General features: G+C 27.7%; 2 protein-coding genes across 4 annotated transcripts in view; both read right to left on the reverse strand.

Moving 5' to 3' along the window:
- Positions 1–5225: 5225 nt before the first annotated feature.
- On the reverse strand, positions 5226–8435 carry GlcT (ceramide glucosyltransferase). The gene has a single exon (XM_035092139.1). The coding sequence runs from the start codon at positions 7367–7369 to the stop codon at positions 6173–6175; it is 1197 nt and encodes a 398-aa protein (XP_034948030.1). The 5' UTR covers positions 7370–8435; the 3' UTR covers positions 5226–6172.
- A 3784-nt stretch (positions 8436–12219) lies between these two features.
- Positions 12220–26089, reverse strand: part of LOC118072352 (protein kinase C iota type) — a 29178-nt gene continuing 15308 nt past the window's right edge. For all 3 annotated transcript variants that reach the window (XM_035092138.1, XM_035092137.1, XM_035092136.1), the window contains 7 exons: positions 17792–17842; positions 15044–15129; positions 14640–14928; positions 13618–14540; positions 13018–13133; positions 12782–12883; positions 12220–12359 (listed from right to left, as the gene is read on the reverse strand). In XM_035092138.1, coding sequence (XP_034948029.1) covers positions 12796–12883; positions 13018–13133; positions 13618–14540; positions 14640–14928; positions 15044–15129; positions 17792–17842 — 1553 coding nt within the window. In that variant the 3' untranslated portion in view covers positions 12220–12359; positions 12782–12795. The remainder of the gene's footprint in view (positions 12360–12781; positions 12884–13017; positions 13134–13617; positions 14541–14639; positions 14929–15043; positions 15130–17791; positions 17843–26089) is intronic.

The raw sequence follows: 26089 nt of genomic DNA on the forward strand, positions 1-26089 counted from the left end.
TGCTTAGACATACGATACTTCTTTGATCTCCATATTCTCATATACTCATATTATTTCATGTGGAATTTTAATAACGTCTTCTTTGTTATTATCATCATCATTATTTACACGTTTTTTTTTCATTTTTTACTTATCAAGATTATATTATAGCATTGCCAGTCATCAAGTACCAGCTAAATATTAGTATGTAACGAGTTACCATGAACACAAATTAAAACTTATTATCACAGACACGTATGCGAACGTTTGTATAAGATAGATATTGATGAGCTACTAAGTAATCATGTAAGAATTTCGAGCTTAATAAACAACTTGTTTTTGTAAAAAAACTTATTATAAATTCAGATATTAGATTCTTTTCCTCATATTGGTATGCAATCTCTAACTGATAATATTGCAAAATTGATTGACCAATCAAGATCGTTACCTTAGCAACAAAAACTATTTTTACATCAAGTATTTTATTCCACTTAGAGTTTGTCTTCCTCAACTAAATTATTATTTGATAGGTATAAATATTTTGTGACCAATATTATAGGTATTTGATTTACATTTTATATTGATAGTTGTGGTCGACCTTGCATAAGTTCCTAAAGCTAAAAAGCATCAACTCGAGTCCAAGTTCTCCAATTAGAATCAAGATACAACATTAATCTAAATATACTTAAATCTCAAGGTTTATAATGTATTGCACGTAACATTAATGCACAATATTACTTTGATTTTTAATAGAACAAATTACTTTATACATCAAACTTTTTTCATTTGACACAAAATGTATTAAAAAAAATGGTTAAAAATATCAAAAAGTTATTCAGCAAAATAAAAGTTTGAAAGTTTCAACCGATTAATATTTTGATTAAATTTGTTTTTTTGTTTTTCAAATTAACTTTTTTTCCATCAGAGATTGTAATTTAAATATAAAATGAAAATTAGTCCTCGTTTAATATCGAAACAGTAATTAAAAGTTTCAAACAAATAAAAGCAAAAAAAAAAAACGTAGAAAAATAAATATTTGTTCAGTTCATTTTTCAGATCATTTAACATAGAATCTAATTTACTCAGACGACCAAATCACATATATCACTACGACACTCTGTACCTTCCTACTCTACTTCCCTCAAACATAATATCGATCCACTAATACACATCCCACTATGGATAATTTTACTCTGGACAAGCAGCTTTTAAAACAGCCATCTGATTTACCCTCCTTCCTTTAATTTTTCTTGTATATTAATACATCTTTCAGAAAGAAGAAAAAATTCCTTTTTTCAAAACCTTTTAATTTTTTTTTTATATTTTACTTTATTTGGCCCCTCAAAGTATGTACTTGCGAGTAAGAAAGATGTCAAGATATCAAGGCTTAGGGATTTAGTCATCCCTTTTTCAGTCTTATTCAAACGAATATATTTTTTTTCTATAAATTCATTTATAACAATGAAAATAACTAGACAGTTTAATAAGAAATACGATACATCATATTATTTAACATGATAAATAATAATATAAAAGCGTGTTAGAACGGAAATATCCACGTCAACTTCTACCAACCCCTATATATCATTCAAGATATCTATGTTGATTTGACAGATAGTGAACGAATAACTAGAACTTTTCAACTTCCTTTGTGCAAAATAAATGATTAAATACTATCTTTTATAAGTAATAGTAATTTAATACGAATAATGAATCGATAACCCTCTAAAAAAAACTCTAATTTACAATACCACAATATTCAAAGTAGTAGGATATCCTTTCAATAGTGTGAGTCATTGTTAAACTCTGGACTCGTGTTGATAAACTATTAATATTTTAATGGAGATCATGAGATTGATATGCACGCGACGAACATCAGTTTATGTTGTTTGTATATACTTTTTAGTAACTCAAGTGTATGGAAACGTAAAGTTTAAATGATTGATTTTATTAAAACCAAACGATAAGAAATATATTTTCAATCATTTAAAAGTTTATATTACAGGGAAGATAGAGAATGATAATACTTTGCTAGAATTGAAGTTCCTAGCAAAAAAGTTTTTTTTTTTTTATCATGTGTGGAAAGAAAGACAAAAAAGTTATTTCAGAATGCCAAGTGCATGGACTCAATTCCCACGTTTATATTTCCTGTGTCCTACTTGGCTCCTCAAACTCCTATATTTACTCCCTTTCTACATGATATTCAATTAATATAGCAACTAGATTGCTTTATTGCATTACTACAATAGAGTTAAAAAAAATATTTTCCTCAAAAAAGTTTGCCAAAAATAAAAACAAAAATTTCATGCACCAGGTGTTTACTTTGTAAATATGTCATCAATAAATAAACACTATTTGCTAAGATCCGTTATACATCTGAACATTCAGAAAGTCGATTGAAAGTAAATATTTGTATGAATAATCATTTTAAAAAAATATTAGTTGTGCGATCAATAAAGAAAGCAATTTAATTGAGGCTGACCAACTCCTAAAGCTTCTACATGATAATCGTTGAATCACTGCCAGATTCATTTCACACCAAAATTTCACTCTCTTGCCAAAAATGTCACTTCACAGATATTAGTTTAGAATCCTATCTTATTACAAGTAAAACTCTAATAATTTTATCTTTTATTTTTGCTTCTCACACGTTGGTAAAGCTTATTTTGTTCTTACTTGAGATTAATCCTCCAATTATCGTGGTAGCCCATGTGGCGAAAAATATAATTATATAAGTAAGAAACATGTGTCATTAATTTTTGTCTTTACATTTTTACTTAATATTTTTTACTTTGTTGAAAGGAATTTAAAAAAATCCTTATAATAATTCTTAATTTCATTCATGTAAAATTGTTAGAGTTTTACTGTATGTGCATGTAAATACATAAATTATTTAATGGAATACTTTATAAAATAGTATTATTGAAATTCCAAGGTTTAAGAATTCAGTGTAAACATGACAATTATATTATTAAACACTGCGTGTTAAGTCAATCACGACATTTTAATCGTTGATCTTTATATTGAATTGTTGTTATCTAATATAATAAAAATATGGATATAGTTATAATTGATCAAGTACAAAAAGTTAACGCAAATGTGTGTCTATTAGAAAAATATTTATTCATGTAGAAACGAATTACACAATAGTCAAAATGGCCTTCATTATCGATTTAACTATCCAAACGTGTTTATAATTATATAAATGAGTCTATAAATACACATTAAATGAAAGAATTAATTTCCCAATTGGAAAAACATGGCAATTATTGATGAAAGCCATTAAGTAATACTTTTTGTTAATAAAAATGAAAAAAAAAAAAAAAATAATGCAATTTTTTTGTAAAAAAAAGAAAAAAAATAATAAAAAATGAATAAAGAGAATAGTTAAGAATACAGGGTATAATTTAGAAAAATGATACTTTTAAACAAAATAATGTGTATATACCTTGACATGCAACTGTCATAAAATAATCGTTTTCTTTTTTTTTATAAATTGATAAACGATAAATTAACTTTTAAATAAAAATGAATTGTTATTAATAAGTTAAAAAAAAAAAAAAATTAATATAAATAATGAATATTCAAATTGAGATTTACAGAATAATACAAATTTAAATACTCATTGGTTTCAGATTCAATTTTTTGATAGCTCGAAATGCTTACAAATTTATAAAATAGCTAATAAAATTTGAAAATTGTCGACTCATACATTGATTCCTATCCACATACATACGCGCACAGTTATAATAATAATCAATACCTCTCAATATCTTCGAGGCACTAGATTCTAAATTAAACAACATATATAATACATTTTTTCAAGTTATAGCGAAATTTTCATCAATACTTTTCCATTTTGTACAAGAAATTGATTCGCACGTAAATTAAATGTCAGATCTACATTAATATATATTTACAAGATGCTTTGCCCCTTTAAATCATTATTAAGTCTTGAATGTATAATGATTATGATGATGATGTCTACCTGAATTATTACTTTAAGTACTTCACATACATCCACGTTTTTTTTTTCTATCTTAAATAGAACTCATCTATTTCTTTTTTATCTCGACATAAAGAATAAAAAGAAAGTACTAAAAAGTCATTTTAAGATTCAGAGAAATTGTATATAAGCGTACAAAAAATGTTTTTATATGCAACGAGACTACTTTACGCTGAAATCAGCGAGATAATAGTTGTCCATGGCTTATTATCAAGTAAAGACAATATTATACAGAGTATATATAATAATTTTAATCTAAACTATTACGCTAAGCGCCTTATTGGCAAAACGATATTCATGACGCGTTGAATTAATTATTCTAATACGCAAGTACAATGTGACCGAACTAATTATCGTTAAAAGAGCGTCCACAAATTATTATCATTAACGTGTTCTTTTTATATCTGACGATTTAAGTATAATTAACATGTACCTTGAAATGAAGATTGTTAAGAAGACAATAATTTTTTCCACTACGAATGAAAATATTTCATTGGATTAATTATTCGTTTTTCGATAAAGTTTTTTATGTACATTTAAATCATTAGTGTTTGATGTTATTCTGATATTTTTTTATGAATCCAGTCGTAACTGATTTAATTAAACGTAGTTTTGAAATATAAAATCAAAACAAACATTAAATGAAATTCCTAAAAAATTGAAATATTCAGTCTTAAATACAGAACGTCATCGATTAAGTTAGGATTTGACCAATTTAAAATTTCTAAATACTTATAAGTGTTGGCAAAAAACTAGAGGCATTAAAATTGGAGGCAAACAAAGCTTTCAGCTGATAGTTGACAAGGTATAAAGGTGTATCCATGACCCTGTTCTCTTATTTTACTCAGCTACTTCGTGGACGCTCTGTCGCACGAGACTATTTTCACTCTCGTTGACGTACAGAGACAAGGACGTAGTTTCCCTCTCTTCATCGTCTCGTACGTGCTCTCGACAGTTAAATACTGCTACCATTCTTCTTCTCTCTTTTTCTATTTTTTCACTCATGTCTACGCTCTCTTTTTTACCCTTGCACACACATTTCCCCCTAAAGACCAATAGAGAACAAGAGTGGAAAGCACTAACTTGTCAGTACCACGTGCTCTTTTTGAAACTAACAAAACTAAATTATTTGCGCGTCAATTATTATACCAATATAATATCATTTTTCAGATCAATTTTTTCCAAAATCTACTACTATATTTACAAACAGACATATGTGAAGTGGAAATAGATTACATGCTAATAGGTGCATTTTTCAAATTTTATATTTTTCTAGCTAACTATCTTTTTTTCCTCACGATAAAATAACATATTTTGATATATATGTATTTTATAAGTTTTCAAACAAAACTTAACGAATTCTTCTATTTGTTCTTGATAGAATAATAATAATTTGTATTTACTTTCAGAAACGTCATTAAACCGTTGTAAAAATTTTGTTAAAGTTCATAAAGTATAATAATGAAAAAAATGTGTAAAAATAAAAATTACTTACTTCAAAATTTTTACATCAATTTATTACAATTTTTATATATTGTCTTGTCATAATGTTTTGTAAGATTTGTTTGACTTTTAAAATAGAGTGATTACAATTTGTTTATCAATAATTTCACAATAATTTTAACATTATTAAAAATTTCACAATTTTTAACAAATTTTTATCAAATATCTATCTAGTACAATCACTTTATTGCGATAATTAAAATACATTATTTTATCGTGAAGAGATAAATAATTAAAATAAATAAGTCAATTTTTAATCAGCATTTCTTAAATCGCCATGTAGTAATATCATATTTTTTTCAGAGAATCAATAAAATTTAAATTTTTTCTAATGTCGACGTTCATATAATGACTTATAATATGATAATAATTTCTAAATGTTTTATCATAAATTTAGTTTCTCAATAGGAAATAAATTTAAGAAAAAGTAATAATACGGTATAACCGCGAGCATGAAGACTTTATGCGACTCGTTTTTCTTTTAAATTTAAAATATACAATATCATCGATAATAATATATATAAATCAGTCATATTGAATATAATGCACGTAATACATCTATATAATATTGTAGTAATACGTGCACGATATTGAGAATCTTTGAAACGTCTATATCATGTAGATGGTCACATGTACATGTACGTGATAGCATTAAAAACCTACATAGTAATTAATTATTAAATCCTAATATTTGACTTTGGCCTTGACTTCTTCGGCCACTCCACCCCATTTGAGTTTATAGACACGTGAACGCCACTGTATAAGAGGATCCAGAACAGCTTGGAGAAACAAGTACGGTCTTGTAGTTTCGTTGAGTAGCCATCCACACACAAATTCCCACTTATTCAAAGGCAATGGACTATTTTGCACGACACAAAGCATCGTCCAATCCAACATAAACCATAAAAGTATATGAACCAAATAAAAAACTAATGAATCCCATTCAAAAAGCACTGCTGCTGCCCACGAAGCACACGCACCTAACACAAAACATTCAGTGAGTGGCTCTAATATGATTGTTGTAGGAAGCATAGCTACACGGAGCTTAGCCCAACGTCTTAATCTTGCTTGGAATGAATGCATTTCGCAATGGCCACTATTTTGTAGAGCAGGTTGAGAACACACGGTGATACGCCAGCCTCGATCAGTCAGAGACTTGGCATAAAAAAAATCCTCAGCGAGGTAGACGCCAAATTTTTTTAATCCACCAACCTCATCAAGCGGAGCTTTTCGCAATAATGCAGACATACCAGTATGACAATTAATCCTAAGTACATCTGCTGCCAGGTACATTCTTGATTGAACTGTTCCAAAGTATATTTTCTCGTAGGCCGCAGCAAAGCCTTCTCGATCACATGTGAATGGTAGTTGATGTACAAGAGCTACACCTTCTGTCATATACCTGACCATATCAAATAAAGTATCTTCCTTCATCCTAATTCCACTATCACTGATTAATATTAACTCGTGTTTAGCTGCCTCGTACGCTGGATGCATGTTATTTATCTTTGGATTAACTCCTACTCGACAGCCGCCGATGAAAAGACGAGCATCAACCTGAGGATATTTTTCAAGGAGCTTACGAACTAGCATTAAAGCAGGATCAGATTCATCCTCAACACAGAAAAGTATTTCATAAAGTGGATAATCCATTGTAAAGAATGTTTCTAAATTATTGAACAAGTTTGGATCAACACCCATGAGCGGTTTGATTATTGAAACACCAGGAAGCGGAACCTCATAACTTGGAACTTGTGCTGGCTTTCTGTGAAGTTTCCATCGACCCGTGATCAAAGCTAAAATGTGTACAATCCACATTCCTAACCAGAATATCATGAAGAATATTGCAAACCCATATAGGGTGTATACCATAGAGCTCATGTTTGGCCACTGTTATCACGAAATCTCCTCTCTCTTTCTTGCTTCAATCCACTATTTGATGATTTTATTTTTTACTTTTTCATCATAATTTCCAATTATCAACTGAATTGTTTAAACATATTAGTGATCTGGTGACTGGTGCGTTTATTATTGGCTTTTTTTTTTGTATATTATAAATGATTATTATCTTACTGTGAGACATTAATTATCGATTATCAATATTATTTGTGGGTTTATTCACACTTTCGATCTTTAAACCGCTTCGTTTCAAATCCTTTTAACCGACCCGTTGGTGTCTGTGGTCTCAACATGCCTCCAAAGTGCAGTTTACACGAAACAACGACCCAGAGACGTTGGTCCAGCGTCGTAATCACGAGTTGAAAATTCTCGTGATTAAACACTTTGTGCTTTGGATACATTCAAGCTTTATTTATTTGATTAATTTTGCTTTATGTTTAGGATCCTCAGTGGCGTGCTTATTGAAACAATTGCTCGTTAAAATCGGAAGCCGAATGTACTAATGAATGCACTATGTTGCACTTTTCCCACGAACCCGCCTTTTCCTGAAGCGTCGACGTCTCCTCGTGCTTAAAACAGCCGGAGAATGGCTACCTTCGACCAATCGATCAGAAGAAACTCCTGTGGATTCACTAGTTTTGCCGATGTAACGTTCCATCAGCTTTTACGATTTTATTTTCTCTATTTACGATTATTCTGCACAGCAACTGTTTCTTTGTTTTTATGTACACTTATACACTTTACGCTAAATACACAATTGTACACTTACTGTCTCGTTGCATGCTGATGCTGAACTCTCCGATGATTCTGCAACGAATTCCATCTCGTTTAATCACTCGTTATACATTTTTTTTATGCGTCTAAAATCTTCAACGTTTTAACTTGTCTATTTTCTTTCACAATTATGACAATTTAACGATTTTTTTACCTTACATTGATTACAAATACATTTTGTATCGTTATAAAACCGCCGGACACCGTACGGCGTCGACGAGAACTGGCATCTGACATATGACAACCGGCACTCTGGCACACCTGTCAAACAAGACGTTCGTGGTCGATTCTAGAATGATTCACCACTCACTTCGTGTTAGACCTGCGCGCGCCATCTTTCGCGCGTTATTCTTGTTTGATTTGAAATCTTGATAAACTCTAATTGAAATTAACTAATAACTAGCTTATTGAATTATTTTTAGGTAAAGATCTAATTATTGATAGAATGCAAAACTTTGTTAATTAATTTTCATTCATTTTGTTACAGTGAAATAACTCTCTATATATTCACAAAATCAATTAATTCTTGATTAAGTAATCCAACTTCTCTAGCTAGTAATGATTTGTTATAATAATTAAATAACTGCTAAATTCAGATGTTTATGTTAAATATTATAAAATATTATAATTTAAATAGAGTATTTTATAGATAGTAAAAAAACCAAATTAGTTAAATTAAATAACGATATAACCACAAATTATCAACCAACCACAAACATCCGTTAAAGGTAGATAATGAATTATAAAAAATCTGATTCATTAATAATTGCATTATATTCCATGACTCAGCTTTTATTCTTAAAAATCAATTGATTTTTGAAACTAGAATATGCAAATATTATAAATAAAGATAATTAATAGTGAATTGGAGTAAACAAAAATGAATAAAACGGAGCATTGTATGATGTGAATGTTTATAAATAAATGTTAAATACAATTTTATATTATTTTGCTCTAAATTATTTATTTGTGGAGAAGATAGACACTTTTCTTAATCAATATAATAATTATGTAAAACAGTAGACATAAACATTAGAAATTGATAAACAATATTTGTTGTTATAAATTATAGATATTAATAATTGTTTTAATAATAATGAAAAAATACAACATAATCTATAAAAAATGTCTTTTTTTTTCTTAATATTTAGTTATGAAAATTAATTAAATAAGTTTAAATGCGAGATGAAGATTCTTACACTACGAACAATTAAGAGAGCATTAATTTATATAATATTGATCATTAAAATACTTTTGAATAAATAATCACAGGACAAATATCCTTCACGTTTTAACAAGAATTTAGAATATATAATTAAAACAGGAAATCTCAAGGGCTGCAAGGCAAAAGTACAAAAGTTTCAGCTATTAAAGTTTCTTATCTCTTTTCTCTGATTTTTGTGCATTAAAACTATTATATGAATGTACCTAAAAACTCATCTAATCTTAATAGATATCATTAATTTAATTACAAGTGGATCACATTCCATTTGCATTTTTTTCATTCAATATATACTTTATAAATTTATCATCAATAGAATTTTAACTTTAAGACATTAAGGGCGGTAAATATTTATTTAAATTCCTTTATGAATAATCAGGCCATTGCGAAATAAATTTTCTGTAAACAATTAGCAGTAATTATTTTTTTAGAATATTACCAGTACAATATTTTTTTCATACTTTTGGCCTTAACATTACTTAATTGTTACTCATTTAATTCAATATTCTTTACGATCTCTATTTACAAATAATTTAAAATGTTAACACTTGAGCCTATTTATTTATTTATTACTCTTCTTACAGATAACTTCAGCACACTTTATCATATATATGTATACATATGCATATACATATATCATTTTCATTCATTTAACTTTTCTCATTTTTTTTAAAATATATATATATATATTTACTACAGTAAATAATTCACTTGATTCGCTGTTTCAGGCTATTATAAGTAGATTATAATAGCGTAATCGTTTTCATACTGTTATTTACATAATTTATGTAATATACTTTAGTCTTCAAAGGCAATAAGTATTCTATCGTGTACGTTAACGAATCGCCTGAAGGGATATATTTCACTTATTTCTAGTTTGACATTGTAACAGTTTAACGAAGAAACACAACTTTCATGAAGTATTTTTGTTACATAATTTCTACAGGAATTGTCACTTTTATTATAACATAAATTAATTTTTTTATAAAAATACTATTAACGGTCACTCAGATACCAACGTTTTAATACAATTCCAACTACATAATCAGAGCCGATAACGCCGAAGCCATCAATTAGTTATTATTAATATATTGATTTAAGTATTTATTTCAATAAGTCGATTATTTATAATCTACATGATAAGTATTTTTAAATTAATTTTATTCTATTTCTTGTCTTTTTAAAATCAGTATACTTTTTTCTGCTTTTTATTTTTTCTATCATTTGTATTAATTTTACAAAAACTTTCCATGTAAAAAAAAAGTTTTAAAATGTTTTTTTATCTTTACTTCGTTTAATGTCACAATTTAAATATTTTTGTATCTTATCTAAGTTGCACGGCAGAACCTTTGGTAGAATAACCAAACATTTGGCATATAAAGATGTTATTTATTTTATTACTAATTAATAGATGTAAAAAGGCTCAAAATCCAATGCTTTTTTTTAATTATAAGTAATAAATACCTGAATTATTTCCTGATCTAATTGGATTTTTCAATTCGAACTAACTGAAGTTATGTAAAATTTTTCTTAATTATCAATTTTTTTTTTATATTACAACACAACTACAGTTCTTTTATATTATCACTATGCATACATATAAATACACACATCTTAATCGATATTTAGTATTTCATATGTAATATATCTAATGTATCAATATTTTTTACGCACCTAACAAATTAATAACATGATTGTTCGTGATGTTATAACATAAAATAAGTTTTACTATCAAAAAATTCTATTAAAAAAATATTACAATAATTACTCATAGTTCTACAAATAATGAGCATCTGCTCAGGAAGATTTCACATACTTTTTTCACAGACTTTTAATTAACAAAAACTAACCGATTCAATATTCTATTTACAAGATAGAAAAAATCGGATAAATATGAGAGAAAACAGGGCCACACCCAATTTACAATGCGCCCTCCTCTTTAATTATTCTAATCACGATTGATTTTTACGACATATTTATGACAATGTGTGTTCAAACAAAATCCACTATTTCAATTTATTGTGTAGTTTAATATTAAGAATAATCAATAATTAAATTCAAAAAAATAAAACAATAGAGAGTAAAAATAATTGAAATAGCTGTCAGGTACCTAAGTCATTTTTTGACAACAATTTCACTTGCATTGACCGCAGCACCGTGTGAAAGGAATAATATTAATAATATTGTTATTATAATGTTGATTAATTGGAAAAATTATCTATTATTGAACAAGAAATATAAATAACTGTATTAAAAAATTTTTATCAAATCACTCGCATTCTATTTATCACTCATAATATTAAGTACTTTAATTTAGTTCAATTTTTTAAAATGTGTATCTAATAATTGTTTTTCTTCATTTAATTATTGCAAAAATTTATTTAAGTTTTTGTTGCAAAAATTTTCATTCAATTTAAATTATTGAGCATTTATTCTTTGAAGTGAATTTTAAAGTCAAAATTAATTATATCTAAATATCATAAATTCATTTCAATGTAATAAATCAAATTAAATTTAATATTGCAATTGTTTTTGCAACTTACTATTGTTCAAAAAAGTATTAATTAATTTAATGGTAAACAAAACATTTGTTTCAGTAATTTTTTCCGAGGATTGTCATCTTCTACGTTGTCATAATCATCTTCATTGGAATTATCAAGAGTTACGTTGTTATTTTCTGTAGTGTATGATACATCATAAGTACTAAAAGAATACGAGCAGTCCGTACTCTCATACCGAAATGGCAATGGCGGTGATAATCTGTATTCATGGTAGTTATTGTCATTCTCATTTTCCTCGGAGTACCTCATCATCAGAATATTATTGTGTCCATGATCATCAGAATTGTAATCCTGGAGAGGGTAGTCTAATTGAAGAGATGCTAATTTGTCTTGAAGTTGATAGATATAGCTTTGGTGAGGGTATGGATGATGCAGTTGTTGTTGATATTGATGTTGCCTTTGCTCGTAGTCATAACTGGAGCAATGTTAAAAAAATCAATGGTGAACAATCAACGGCTCATTCATGCTGCTATCGATAAACCAATAATTCTATGAAGCATTAATTTATCGATTATTAATTTAGGAAAATTCCTATTATTTTTCTATATTTTCAAACAATATAGGATATTGAAATTTAAAAATATAAAATTACTATGGAGTGAAAAGATTAAATTTAACATTACTGAATTATTACTCTTTTAGTTAATTTTTCTGTATGATCTCTATTAACAAATAAGTTAAAACTTGAGCCTATTTTTTATTGATTAATTAATTTTTCTTACAGATAATTTTGGCACACTTTATTATGTATATATGTGATTATGAATTTAAAAATATTAGCGTTTGTTTCAATTGAATAAAAAAAAAAATACTGTATAAATAATATTTGATAATTACTCGTATTGCTCTTGTCACACGCAATCTTCCAGAGACATCAGTAGTGGATTCACGTATTCAAATCCCTCAAACTCACTTTGATCGATTTCATCAATGATTCGGCTGTAAAATAAAAACAATAATTAGTTCAGTTTGTTTGATGAATCAATGGTAAAATTCAAATGAACAAAATATGAATGTATTGTTGTAAAATGATTGGACTAATTGTTGATTGGAAACATGATTAAACAACTTACGGATCGTCAGGCGTCAAACGAACGATCTCATCTATAAACTCAGGCGGGAAGTTTGCCAAATCACGATCAGATTCCAGACGTGGTTTGTACGGTGGTGTGACCTGCTTTTGTTCCAGCTACAACACCAATTAGTATGCAAGCATGAAAAATTCAACTCATTATTTCTCAAGAGATATAATACTGAGACTAACAAGAAAATTGAACAATGTATGATATATTCTGTGCAGTTTGCATCGAATGAGAGAGTTCTGAGAGAAGCGTAAGTCAATAAAAAATAACGACTGAAATGTAATAACTTTTTTTTAATCTACGATGAATAAATAACTAGTATGTTTGTTCCAAAAAATAAAACTAAAAAATAATCTTTCTGAACAAATTTTCGTTGAATATTCATAAAGTTTAATTATTTATTATTAGTTTAGAAATTTAATTAATCCTTATTTAAAAACGACTTTTAAAGAACTTTCATTTTTAATTTGCTTAAATCTACTTAGTTCAGAATTCTATAGATAAATTTTAAATACATTAAAAATAAATCATAAAAACATTTTGATCGCAATAAATTTTCTCAGACTTTAATGAATAGAATTCTTTACTTACCAATTCCCAATCGATTGCTTTGAAAAAGGGATGAGCAACGATGTCAAGAAAAGCAGAAGGACCACGTCCACAGCCAAGTCTTTCATTGGGATCCTTGCAAAGGAAGCCTTTGAGGACGGAAGCTGCTTTGACCGAAAGAGATCTCGGAATACGAATAGTCTTTTGTAGAATCACTTGGAACAAATAGTCCTCGGTATTTTGATCAGGATTTTCTGATGCACCAGCAATATCAAATGGACTACGTCCAGCCAACATTTCATACAGCAATACTCCTAAAGCCCACCAATCAACAGAGAAGCCATAGTCTTCACCACGTAATATTTCTGGTGCAATATAATTTGGTGTACCACAGAAAGTAGCTGTTGTATCACCTTCTCTAACTCCTTCTTTACACATTCCATAATCAGTCAGTTTTACATGACCCTCATGATCTAACAGAACATTGTCCAATTTAAGATCACGATATATGATTCCTTTTTTGTGTAAAAAGTTTAAGGCAAGGCTAATCTCAGCAGCATAAAATCGTGCGTGCTCTTCAGGAAGACGACGTTGTCTCTGCATGTGGAACATGAGGTCACCACCGCGTACGAATTCGATGACGAAAAACAAACGCGATGGCGTTTGGAAGCACGAATGCAGTCCAACAAGGAATGGGTGATTCGAAGCTGTCTCAAATACATGTTTTTCTGTTTGTACCCAATCAATATCTTCATCGTCTGTTACCAAGGCCTTTTTTATTACTTTCATAGCGTAGATTCGCTTTGTACGCTTAAGCTCTACCATAAGTACTTTAGCATAAGAACCACGCCCAATAACTCTAATTAGTTCAAAGTCATTGAGCGAATATTGCCTCTGCATTTCACCGGATCCGTCAGCTCCAGCTATCGCATCCAAAGCTAATTCTTCTCCATCATCACTAGTACCTGAATATTATGAACATATTAATTAAGTTACAAACTTTTCATGTCCATCATTTACTCTTTATATTTTTAATTATCTCATTTTGGTTAATGAAAACTTACGTGCTCGTGGAGCTTCTTCAGCTACCGACTGCTCTGCGGTTTCATCGTCTAAATTTGCACCAGGACTACACTGTGGTGAGTCCGGCTGAGGCTGATCACCATTTCTATCAGTTACTTGTTTTATCAACGATTGTGGATCTGTCTGTGATTGTTGCTGTTGAACAGTCAAGCAAGGTTTCCGCACTACCTTATGACACTTTTTGTGAACCAAAAGTTTGCATTGGATGCATTTAAAGCCTTGCCTACCCAATCCCCATATACGATCTTGACAAAATGCACAAAATGCTCTCTGAAAATAACAATTAAATTACTTTTAATATTTTCTCTTGACCTTTTATCGTTTTTTATTTCATTTTTTTTGATAGTCATGAAACAATTATTGAAAATTTCATTATTAAACTCACTCGATTAAAACGTTTTGCCTGGAATATATGGCCATTAACCCGATATAATTTTCTCCATCTTCTGGCTCCTCGTCTGTATATACTCCCTGTTGGAAAAATAAATACACCGTTAGAATATTGACAATTTTATTTTTACATCAACTTTTCAATTATTTTTATATATCAATAATGTAAGTTATCGTGAACTCATCTTGCTCTTAACAAGATATAAATTAAATACTAAAATATTTAACATTTAGAACTAAAATGAAAGAGTTAATAAATAAAATATTTATATAACTAAAAATAGATAAATCATCATTAGTGTTTTTATTCATTACTTGACACTAATCAATTTTGATACTGTGAGTATTATACACAATTGCACTAGTGATAAGAAAAGCAATTATTGGTTGTAGGAAAAAAAAACTTTAATTGACATTAACTGTATCTACTACCTATCATATACAACCAAAATGAAGATTTATTATTGTCATGTGGCCTAAATAAATTCAATTTAATTTATGTTTTCCAATATATTAAGTGTTTTTTAGTGAATAATAATTGATACATTTTGAACTGGAGTAAAATAATGAAATAAAATAGTACCAGAACAAATACAAAACTGCAAGAAAGTTGTTGTCTTATGACAGTAATCCATAGCAACTTGTGGATACCAAATAAATTTCATGACTAATTTTAAGTAAACTTTTACTACCAATAAATACGGAAAGTGTTAGACAATAAATGTAAGCAGAAAGGTATATATATATAAACACATTAGAAGAGAGTCGATAAATTTCAAAGAATTTAAAGCTTTAATCTCCATAATGACAGCAGACGAGGAATACAAGAGTGGCACTGGCCATGTAATATTCCCACTGTTCTACAATCAAATTTGGAATTGCGCCAGATCTAATACCAATTCACTCATAATTAATAGTTCTATCTAAAATAATGGAATTTGACCCCCTCGAAGCTTTTACTGTTTATTGGAGCTTGGATTCCAATATCTATTATCCATTTCAACAATTCTCTTTATCATATATCTCGGGAAATAACCTGAATTAATAATTTTTTGACTGTTGTAGAATAGAAAAAACTTCGAATAAAGGATTTCAAAACAAAAAAGGATGAGCTTTATGAAAGTTGATGATTCAATAAAGCTAAGGGGATAAAAATAGGCGCTTTAACATAAAGTATATTGAACTAGTTTTATTTTCTTATTAAAAAAAACTCAATATAGTATGCTAACGTGTAATCACTTCTGACGTTGCTTTAATATTCATTATGAAATGTATAAAATTTAATATTCCTTCAAAAATTATATCACAATTAATATTGCTATGATCATTGGCAATGTTGATAGAAAACTTGACATGTAAAATATTATTTATGACTATGAAAAAATTAAATTTATAAATTTTTTTTCTCTTTATCTCAAGCTGAAAATTCCAGTGTACAATAGATAAAATAGAAAAGAAGAACAAACGAATACAAAAAGTATTGAAAAACTCAGTCATTGGCAGAATTTCGTAGATGTGTATACCATTGTTTTTTTCAACTCACCTTTTTCATTTTCTTTTCTAGCAAAACCTATTTTTCGTTACATTTCAATAATTCTGAATTGAAAAATCTCATTTGTAATAGTTGCTTGATCGACATTAACTTATCTTTAGATATTTTTTTATTTATTAATTGTTATGATAAAATTAAACAGTGAAATTATCTATAATTTCACGTGGCTCCCTTTTTTTAAGTTAATTTTTTTTCTAAAAATAAATAATATTTTATTTTTGAAATTTACCGTTTAATTATAAATGTTACTTGGGTGAAGCTGACATTTAATATTGATTCTACTGATCTTTAATTCATCATTGAAATCTTATAATATTAGGTACATGTTTGTACAAGTTTCTAAAAGCATTACAGAATATCTATAAACTGATTGCATGAACAATTTATAGCATCTAATCGATAATTATCTATTTTATGTTAATGTTACAAGAGCGATATTAAATTAATCTCATAGCTCATGTATGTTCCAGAAATATTCCTCTTAATTTAGATGTTTAATTAAGAATTAATGAGCATTGGAATATTTGTAAATAAATTTTTTAACTAAATTAAATTATAACAAGTAAATTAAGAAGCTCAAGATGAGCAAAGAATTGAAACTGACATAAAGACCACGTCAATTTTATTTTTAAATAATTTCCATTTTTCATTTAGATATTTTAACATACAAATTAAAGTTTAATGAATTTTATAAAAATTTTATTAGTTAACTTTTAGCTTTTTAGAGCAATTAAATGAAAACGAGTTTAATAGCCACATTACTTTTAATGGTGTATTTATTTGTTGAAAGTTTATATTTCTTCCTTAATTATTTCTAATTAATTCATGGTTCAACTTCTTATTTGATTAATTTAAAAAAAATCTTCTTTTAAATATTAAACAAAAAATATATTATTAATTACTGCTTTTTATAAATATTTAAATTTTATTTAATAATTCAATATTTTCTATTCTTTTACCTTTGTTAATTACAAGATATCTTAAATAAACTTTAATAAAATTGAAATCATATTTTATTCATCGTAATAAAAAATTAGTCAGTCAACAATCCTCAATAATTTAAATCTTTTATCGGATTAAAAATTAAAGCTCAAAGTAATTAACAATTGTGATGATGTTAATAACTGTAACTAACTATTCAAATAGGATCAATTAAATAACAAAGCCAACAAGAAATCAAATGTTACTCACTGTCTTCTCCCTGACATGGCATTCCTGGTGCTGGTGGTACATTAGGAAACACTGCAACATAATGAAGAAGCAACTGATTAGATACACAAAGTTCTCAAGTAGTAGGTACTAATTATAATTAGAAAACGAGAGCAAGTAATATAATATGTAAGAGTACATGGCTGTGACGTATTGTGTATGTTAACAGTCAGAAACCAACAACAGATGGTGTGGCCTTGCAATGTGAATAAGCATCAATGATTCAGAAGCTCTGGAGAGCAAGTTCTTGCGCATTGGCTGTTGTTGGTGCATATATGCAGCAAGGTATGGCAAAAAGGGTGGAATATCATCTTGGCTGGTTCCATATCCTCCAGCCATGTGACCCAAAGTGCTTGGGTTTAAGATGTGTTGGCTTCTATGTCCTACTTTAAGCTTCCAACACAACATAGTGGCATTAGTTATATACGAAATCTCTAGGTCTCTTTCTCATTCAGAAGATAAAGCCTCTTTCCCCTGGCCCCTGTTCAATTGCAACTGGTGGTGAAGCACAAGGTGGAATCGGTTGCAATTCTATTGCCACTCGGTTCGATCGACCGTGCATGGCACATACATCATCTCCTGCTGTGTGACGTAAAGCCATGGAGGCTCGGTTTTACAATCATCCAAAGAACGTCTAAATTAAGACGAATGGATATGATGCTGACCTAAAAGCTCGTTTATTTAAATGGATGAATAGCTTTTTTCGATGTCGTTTAATTACTCAAGTACTTGATATTGTAATTAAAAGTTTAAATTGATGGTGTTACCCAAATTTCATACATTTTCGGCCATATTTAACAATACATCACTGAGGATTTATTGCTGTTATCTAGTTTCAATTGATCACTTTGAATAATGCACCTAAACAGATGTTTGCAAATTTATGAAAGTTACAAACCAACAGTAATGATCATTAGATTTAATGCTTGCTTTAAATGTTTGTGAGAATTTATTTTATTAATATCAAAGAAAAAGGTGTAATTTTTTTTAAATGAAAAGATGATGAGTTAATCGTTTGTTTTTTATATGAAAGTGTTCTTAATTACAAGGCGACCTCAGTATAGTGTAGTTAGTGAACAAAACTAGTCTCTTTGAATGTGTGTCATTTAATTGTCGTATAGCTTTTAACACCTCAAAATAAAAATAAAGGCTTGAATTTCAACGTCTACTCCAATTTATTCAACTCAAAGCTACCCTGAATGATATTATATACGTGTCGAGAATAGCCTTTTTAATTTTTGCAGGACAAAAGTAGAAAGCTAATTAATTTTTGGACAAAGCACTGATGTCACTTTTGTAAAATTAATTCAGTTTAAATATTAAAAATGAAAATTCTCCAAAAATATATATTTTTTCATTAAAGCCTTCTTTTATAAAAATTTCATCAAATAATTAATTTTCCAGAAAGCTTTCCCTTTCAATATAATATGACCTATTGAAACTTATAGATTTGAATTGAATTCCTGACTTAATGTCCATCGTGGTAGCCAGCCTGTAAAGTTAGCAGTTACAGTTTGATCTTCTTAAAAGTCCTTCTTATGAGAAAGCCAAAGAAGAAGAGACATATCCAAAGTTTCATTGCAATCTAGAGCACGTCTGTGTGCACATTTTTTTGTTATAATATCTTTTCTCTCTTTTTCTCCTTCTCTTGTTCAACCCAATCACGTTTTTTTTAAGCTCAAATTCTACTTTTTTCTATCTCACTTTAGTCAAAGACAACTTTTTATTGTCGAAGACTAGTATCCTAAAAAAAAGCAGAAAAACTGTGCACTGTGAACCTTTCAACAAAAATGTCCTAAAAATACTATTGATTATATTTTATACGTGAAACACGAAATTCCACTCAGGATAATTACAGTGACAATTGAAAAATTATATCAAGGTCTTCGGTCACTAGCAATATAAATAAACAATAAACTTATAACTTGGCTACTACATCACATTTATAAGAAATATTTTATTCATTCACTTTGTCTTTTTGTTGATCAGAAAATGCACTTTGAGTTAATTTCATTGTATCAGATGTATCTCTAAAACTTAGCTAACAAATTTATAAAATTGAATGAATTATAAGAAATTATATCAATTTGTTATGTAAAGTTTATAAATTTTATAATAAAGAAAAATATTCTATAAATATTTCATAAAAACATCTGTATTTTTTTATGATTTTCTGTGGCTTTACCCATTAAAAACAAATTATCTAAAACATTACATGGTACTTGGAAGCAATTTTCATGGTAAATAAAATTTCTTTTCATTCTAGAATGTTAAATTAGACTTGTAATCATTTTAATAAAACTCGAGATGGTTTTTTTTTTTTTTAATTTTAAAAGAGCATTCATTGTATACAGAGATCATATTACTTAACTGATCATATTAATTCCAAAAATATAAATATTAAAGTGATTAAAGCTTTCATAATATATATTATACTGAACAATAAAAATACATTTTAAAATCCATTTCATTCAGCAAAAATCACGTTTCCATTATTTTACATGAATAAATTAATAAATCTACAAAGGTTGATTTTTAATTGGAATGATCCAATTGCTCAGTTATTCTGGACTAGTGAGAGAGTTTTTTTTTTTTTATATCTCAGCTGAGATTAGACAGAAAGAAACCAACTCTGTTGGAAAATTTTAGCACAAAAAAAAATGTACACAAAAGATAAAAATAAAATAGAAAAGATTTTTTCTACACAGCCAGCCACGTTCATTACATAACGACATGGTGCCTGAAGCGTTACGATCCCCTTAAACTTTAATATCGACGAGTAATACCTGACTCCAGAGACCTTGACGGTTATTGAAGTTGGTCGAGAACACACTGTGGTATATCACTGGATAGCCGTACGTCAATGGAATTCTGAACATGATATCTCTTGTATTGAGACTCATCTTGTCATCAGAGTCAATATTCGTATTCACAGCTTGTCTCAACACTGTACACTTAGTGTATAATTAAACCAAATAATTGTCTTAATATTCAAACACATATAATAATAACTTGAAAACCTCAACTTTCATGAAGATTAAAGCATCACCCAATATCTATCTATCTATCTATTGATCAATTCCCTCCAATATCTTATATCACATCATCACTACATGAACAGATCAAATTTGCAATCAATTTGATAGAACTAGATTAGAAACTTGGAATGAAATATTTTATTTTTTTTTGATAGAATAAAATTTTTTTTTAAAATAACTTTTAGAAATGAGATTTAGAAAAAAAATTTCTACCATTTGTCTACGTCTATATCTGATTTTTCACACCTGGTTCCATCAAAAATATCTCAATAACCGTCCAAATACTGAAATAATTGTAAACCGTGAGTTTTTTTGAGAGAGATAAAATGGATTTAAAATAACTATCAATTAATTCGTTTTATCTTGTGTCATGGCACCGGTTAAGCAGATTGGATTTGAGGTGATTGTTATCTAGGTAATGTCTTTAACATTAAAAATTAACAGAAAAATTATCCTTTTCGGTATTTATGCTTTAATCTCTTTTTTAATATCAATAAAATGTTTATGAAATTCTGGTTTAAGTTATTAGCAACAGTTATTAACGGATAATTATTGTTTTTTTTTAAAAAAATTAATTTATATCAAGTTTATTTGTTTTTCAATTAAAATTTTCGTCTCTTTTAATTAGCATTATAAGACTTAAAACTTTAGTTTTATTAAAAGATTGATTGCAATTAAGAGTTTAAAGAAGGCAATTATTAAGAAAAGGTTAATAAAATTTAATTTTCCAGCTGATTTGTTACGTTGATTCTTATTTTTTTTTCTGCACTTGGACTACTGAATAATTATTTTAATAATGAAAATACGATGTTATTTAAAAGTAAAATTTGAAGGAAGATTCAATGGAGTGAAAAATAATTATTAATATTTTTTAAAAAATTGTAAATTTTTACTCCATCATATGTTGAAGATTCTATTAATAAAAACTAGTCTTTAATTAAATTGAAATAAAGTTCTAAGATTCGTAAAATTATGAGAGTCATGAAGGTGTTGAAAATTTGGTACACGAAAAGAATTTTCTGTGCTAATTTTAAGCAAAAGATTGACAAGTCAAAATTTAAAAATATAAAAGTAAAAATATTTATATCTAAAAATGAATTTGAAGTTCTCATTAGTAAACTGATTACTCACAAGGCTTTGAAGTGTAATAATTACTGACAAAAACTCCAAATTCATTATTGCACAGAAATATTTTTACTTTTATGTATCGAAATGTGATTTTGTTATTCCGTTGGTTATGATTAAATAAAAAAAAATTCCCTTCACGCAAAAACTAATAAGGTAGTAATTATTGGAAAAAAATTTCCAAGATTAGAATCTTCACACTTGTCGTGTTATAAAAATTATTTGAATATTCAAAATGCACGAAAGTTTGTATAAAAGTAAAATTTTCTAAAGATTAAAAACATAACTATCAATTATCGTTATCTTTTATCACATTGTTAGTAAAAATTGGGAATTCCGTTAAATATCTAGAGATATCGTTAAAAACATTTCTTATTCTAAAATTCCTGAATATTAATATAATAAATAATTTATTACAATTATTTTTTCTGTTTCCTGAGCATTAAAGAAAAAAAAAAAAATAACTACGTATAAAAAAGATTTTATTGATTACTTCATAATTTGACATAAATTTCCACGGAAAAACCTTGTCAATCACTCACAAGATTCTGTTTATTATTTATTACAACACAAGTTAAAACTATTTATTACAACACTAATAAAAAATCAAGATGATTGCAAAATAATAGAAGAAGTAAAAAAAAAAAGAAAAATAGTGAACATGTTTAAATCGTCAGTTTAGTTTAATTCGACAGCAATTAATGACGTAGACATGGCAATTATCGGGAAAATTAGAAAAATGAATGAAATTACAATTTTCTTCCTGATTTACCACCATCGACACTTGTCACTCGAGCTCTGACGACCTGTCGAATAGACCACGAAGCCCCGAAGCTACTACGAAAGTCAGTCACGAGTAGTCTAGTCTAGAAATCCAGGTCAGTTACAAATAAATGTGATTAAGTTTATTTTTATTATACATGTCATTGTTTAAATTATTTAAATCAGCGAGATATATTTCATTTGTTCGCTAAGTTGACACGTAATTTATCAGCACACTGAATACCCGATAGCAATCAGTTATGTGTTAAAGTGTTATCAATCAGCGGCTTATCTTTCAGACTGTAAAGAGTATTAGATACGTTGCACATTGTAATCGACACTTTGATGATGACATACAAAAGATGAAAAGTAATCGCAAAGCCCTGTTACAAATGACTGACTCACTTGAATGTAAAATGGAACTCTTGAAGTGTTACTTTAAACGCAAAATTACAGTCTCATCTAGACATTTCTTCCTCTTTTTCTTTCTTCATTATTAATTTCTCCAGAAATTAAAATGTACGCTACAGAAATTATTACTAAGTTTATACTCGCATGTTAAATTTTCATTTTTCTCTTCATTTTTTAATAATCCTCACACTCATTTATTCTATTTATGTTTGGTTCCTTTTGCATATCTATTTATTGTTTCTTTTTCTCAAACTTTCAAGTGTTATCGTTGTAAATAGAGATGAAAGAACTTTTCAAATATGCATTTATGTATAAATATTTCATGAAAATAGCACTCTCAGCTTATTATTTATAAAAACTTGTATTAATATTTAATGTGAAAGAATTTTTTAACTTCATCTTTACATTTTATTTCATTTTTTATTATAAAAAAATACTGTTAATTGGAAATTTGATCATATTAATTATCATTGTAGTGAACAGATTAAATATTTGTAATATTAAATTTAAATATATTTGCAAATCTGAATATTCAAAAATAAAATTCCTGCGCAAAGTTAATAATGAAGATGGATGATATAATATATCTCTAAAAGAGTACTCTACAATTATATTGATGCGTCATTGAAATGATGAAAGCTTAATTCATGTTAAACAATACAAAATTTGTTTATTGTTTTTTAAAATTAGAACTCTAATTATAATAAGCCCGCAATTTTTAATAAAACATTTCATAAACATTCATTCAAATACTTTTGAAAGTAATTCATTTTTTAATAATTCATACTCAAATGATTAATTTCTAGAAACTTTACTCTCTCCCTCTATACTTTAATTCTCAAAGTTATTTTCATTACAACAATTTGAAATTTTTCTTCTTTTTTCAATTTTATTTGTGGTATCGTGATCTAAAGTTTAAATAGTTATTTGAAGGTGTAATTGTGATACAGTCAATATTACTCGAGAAAGCTACAATTTCTGAACAAAAGGGGAAAAAAATACTTGAATAGTTTGAGAAAACCAATAGTTGTGGATATACTGAGGGAATGCTCAATTGAAAGAAGCAGAAAATGTTTTCAATTTTACAAAAGTAATTAAAACAGCCGATGGCTTCAAATTTTTCATTTCACCTTATTGTCATTGGTGTTGAGATTATTTTATCTATACAGCACACTGATACATAAAATATGTTGACTGACATATAAAGAAAAAAATGAATGTCATGACTGAAGTGTACGTCATTGCGTGTACCCAAGAACAATACCTTGATCTGCACTGAAGCTTGATTCCGTCACTGATGGGTGTAACGCTTTCCTGTCGAGTTTACTCCTACATTTATTCTTCCACTGACATTAGATAGAATTCATAAAAATTTATTTTTTTCCCTTTCATTGCAATGGAAATTAAAATCTTTCAAAAATAAAACCACATAGAAATAAAACTATTCAATGCCATATATTTGACCAAAGATTGTGTTTTTTTTCGGCGAAATTTTATGTGCTTAATTTTATCATTAATATTTGTTTATCTATTCAGAAATGTATAAAATTACCACGAAGAGCTTTTTCAGAAACATATCAAATATTTTAATTAATAAGATTTTATTTCTGTTTTTTTAAAAAATAGCATGATAAAAATCACTGCAAGAAGTGAGTATTCACCAATTCTCCAGTCATAAATAGAACAACTGATTCAATTAAAAATGGTGAATATTTACTTCTTGCAGTGATGTTTACTAGTTTACTTTCAGAAAGTAGCGATAGTCAAACATAAATTTGAATATTTGATACAATGTTGTTAACAGTCATATTGAAGCATCAAAAAAATTTGAGACTTTCTTGAAAGTTAATAATGTAAATAAAAAATTCAGTTCGAAAGTTCAACTTTTTTAAGGATAATAATTATAAAAGATAGTAACTGAAGAACAATATATGCAATTAATAATCTTTGCAATGATGTTCACTGATTAATTTTTAGAAAGTAAAATAGATTAACAATTAAATTATTTGCAAGGAACCACAAGATAAAATTTAAATCAAATTACAAGATTAAATGAAACGTTAAATCGTTTAAACGCTGTAGATGATTCTATATTTTTTATTCATTTTTAAACTACTTAGGACTTTTATTTTACCACTCGTATAATAATAATAATATTAATTAACAGTCATTCAACGACACTAGAGTAGCAGAATCTTCTAGAGGTCCAAGATGTTTTGTTAGGATCGTTAAAATGTTTCAACTTAAAAAAAAAAAGATGATAAACAGTAATTAGAATGCGAAAGAATATTCACTGAAAGAATTAAATTAACATCTTAGAATGAAATTAGTTATGGCTTCATAATTTTTGAGGCTGATGCAAATGTATGGAAATTGTATCATAAATAATATTCTATGATAATTTATTACAAAACATAAACATCGATCTATCTTTGAGGAGCTTGAAAGCTCTTAAATAATATTATATTCCTCCCAAATAAATAACAAAAGCTTTTCTCGTTGATTTATTATTAAAAAGTAAATAAAAAAATTCGCAGATGAATAAATTATTCAATTATGCAATTTCAGATAAGTTACTTGGAGTCTGATTCTTTAAATTATTATATTAAAAATGCTATAGTTAAAGTTAAAAAATAAATTGATTAATAATATGAATGATTTAGTTTATTTATTTATTCTATAAAAATATTAATTCATCCTAAGAAAACTTTATTGTTTCTCTTTGATCAAAACAGAAGGTTTTGTTATGACAAGAGAAAGATACCTTTGAATTAAAGGAAGTATTGTGTTGATACCTTCAATAACAAGACGTTTGTGTTTCTGAAGAATTATATCCTTCACTTGAGGCAATTTTTTTCTGGCAGAAAAAATCGTACCAAGTGCCAAAAGGGGAAATGTTGAAATAAATTAATAGGATTAAAAGAAAAAAAAAAGCTTGAATTCT

Source organism: Chelonus insularis, unplaced genomic scaffold, assembly GCF_013357705.1.
Source record: "Chelonus insularis isolate UGA/USDA-ARS -01 unplaced genomic scaffold, ASM1335770v1 contig_93_pilon, whole genome shotgun sequence".
Taxonomy (NCBI): Eukaryota; Metazoa; Arthropoda; class Insecta; order Hymenoptera; family Braconidae; genus Chelonus; species Chelonus insularis.

Excerpts from the sequence above, each read along its gene's own strand:
- GlcT (XM_035092139.1), bottom strand. The coding sequence starts at position 7,369 with ATGAGCTCTATGGTATACACCCTATATGGGTTTGCAATATTCTTCATG.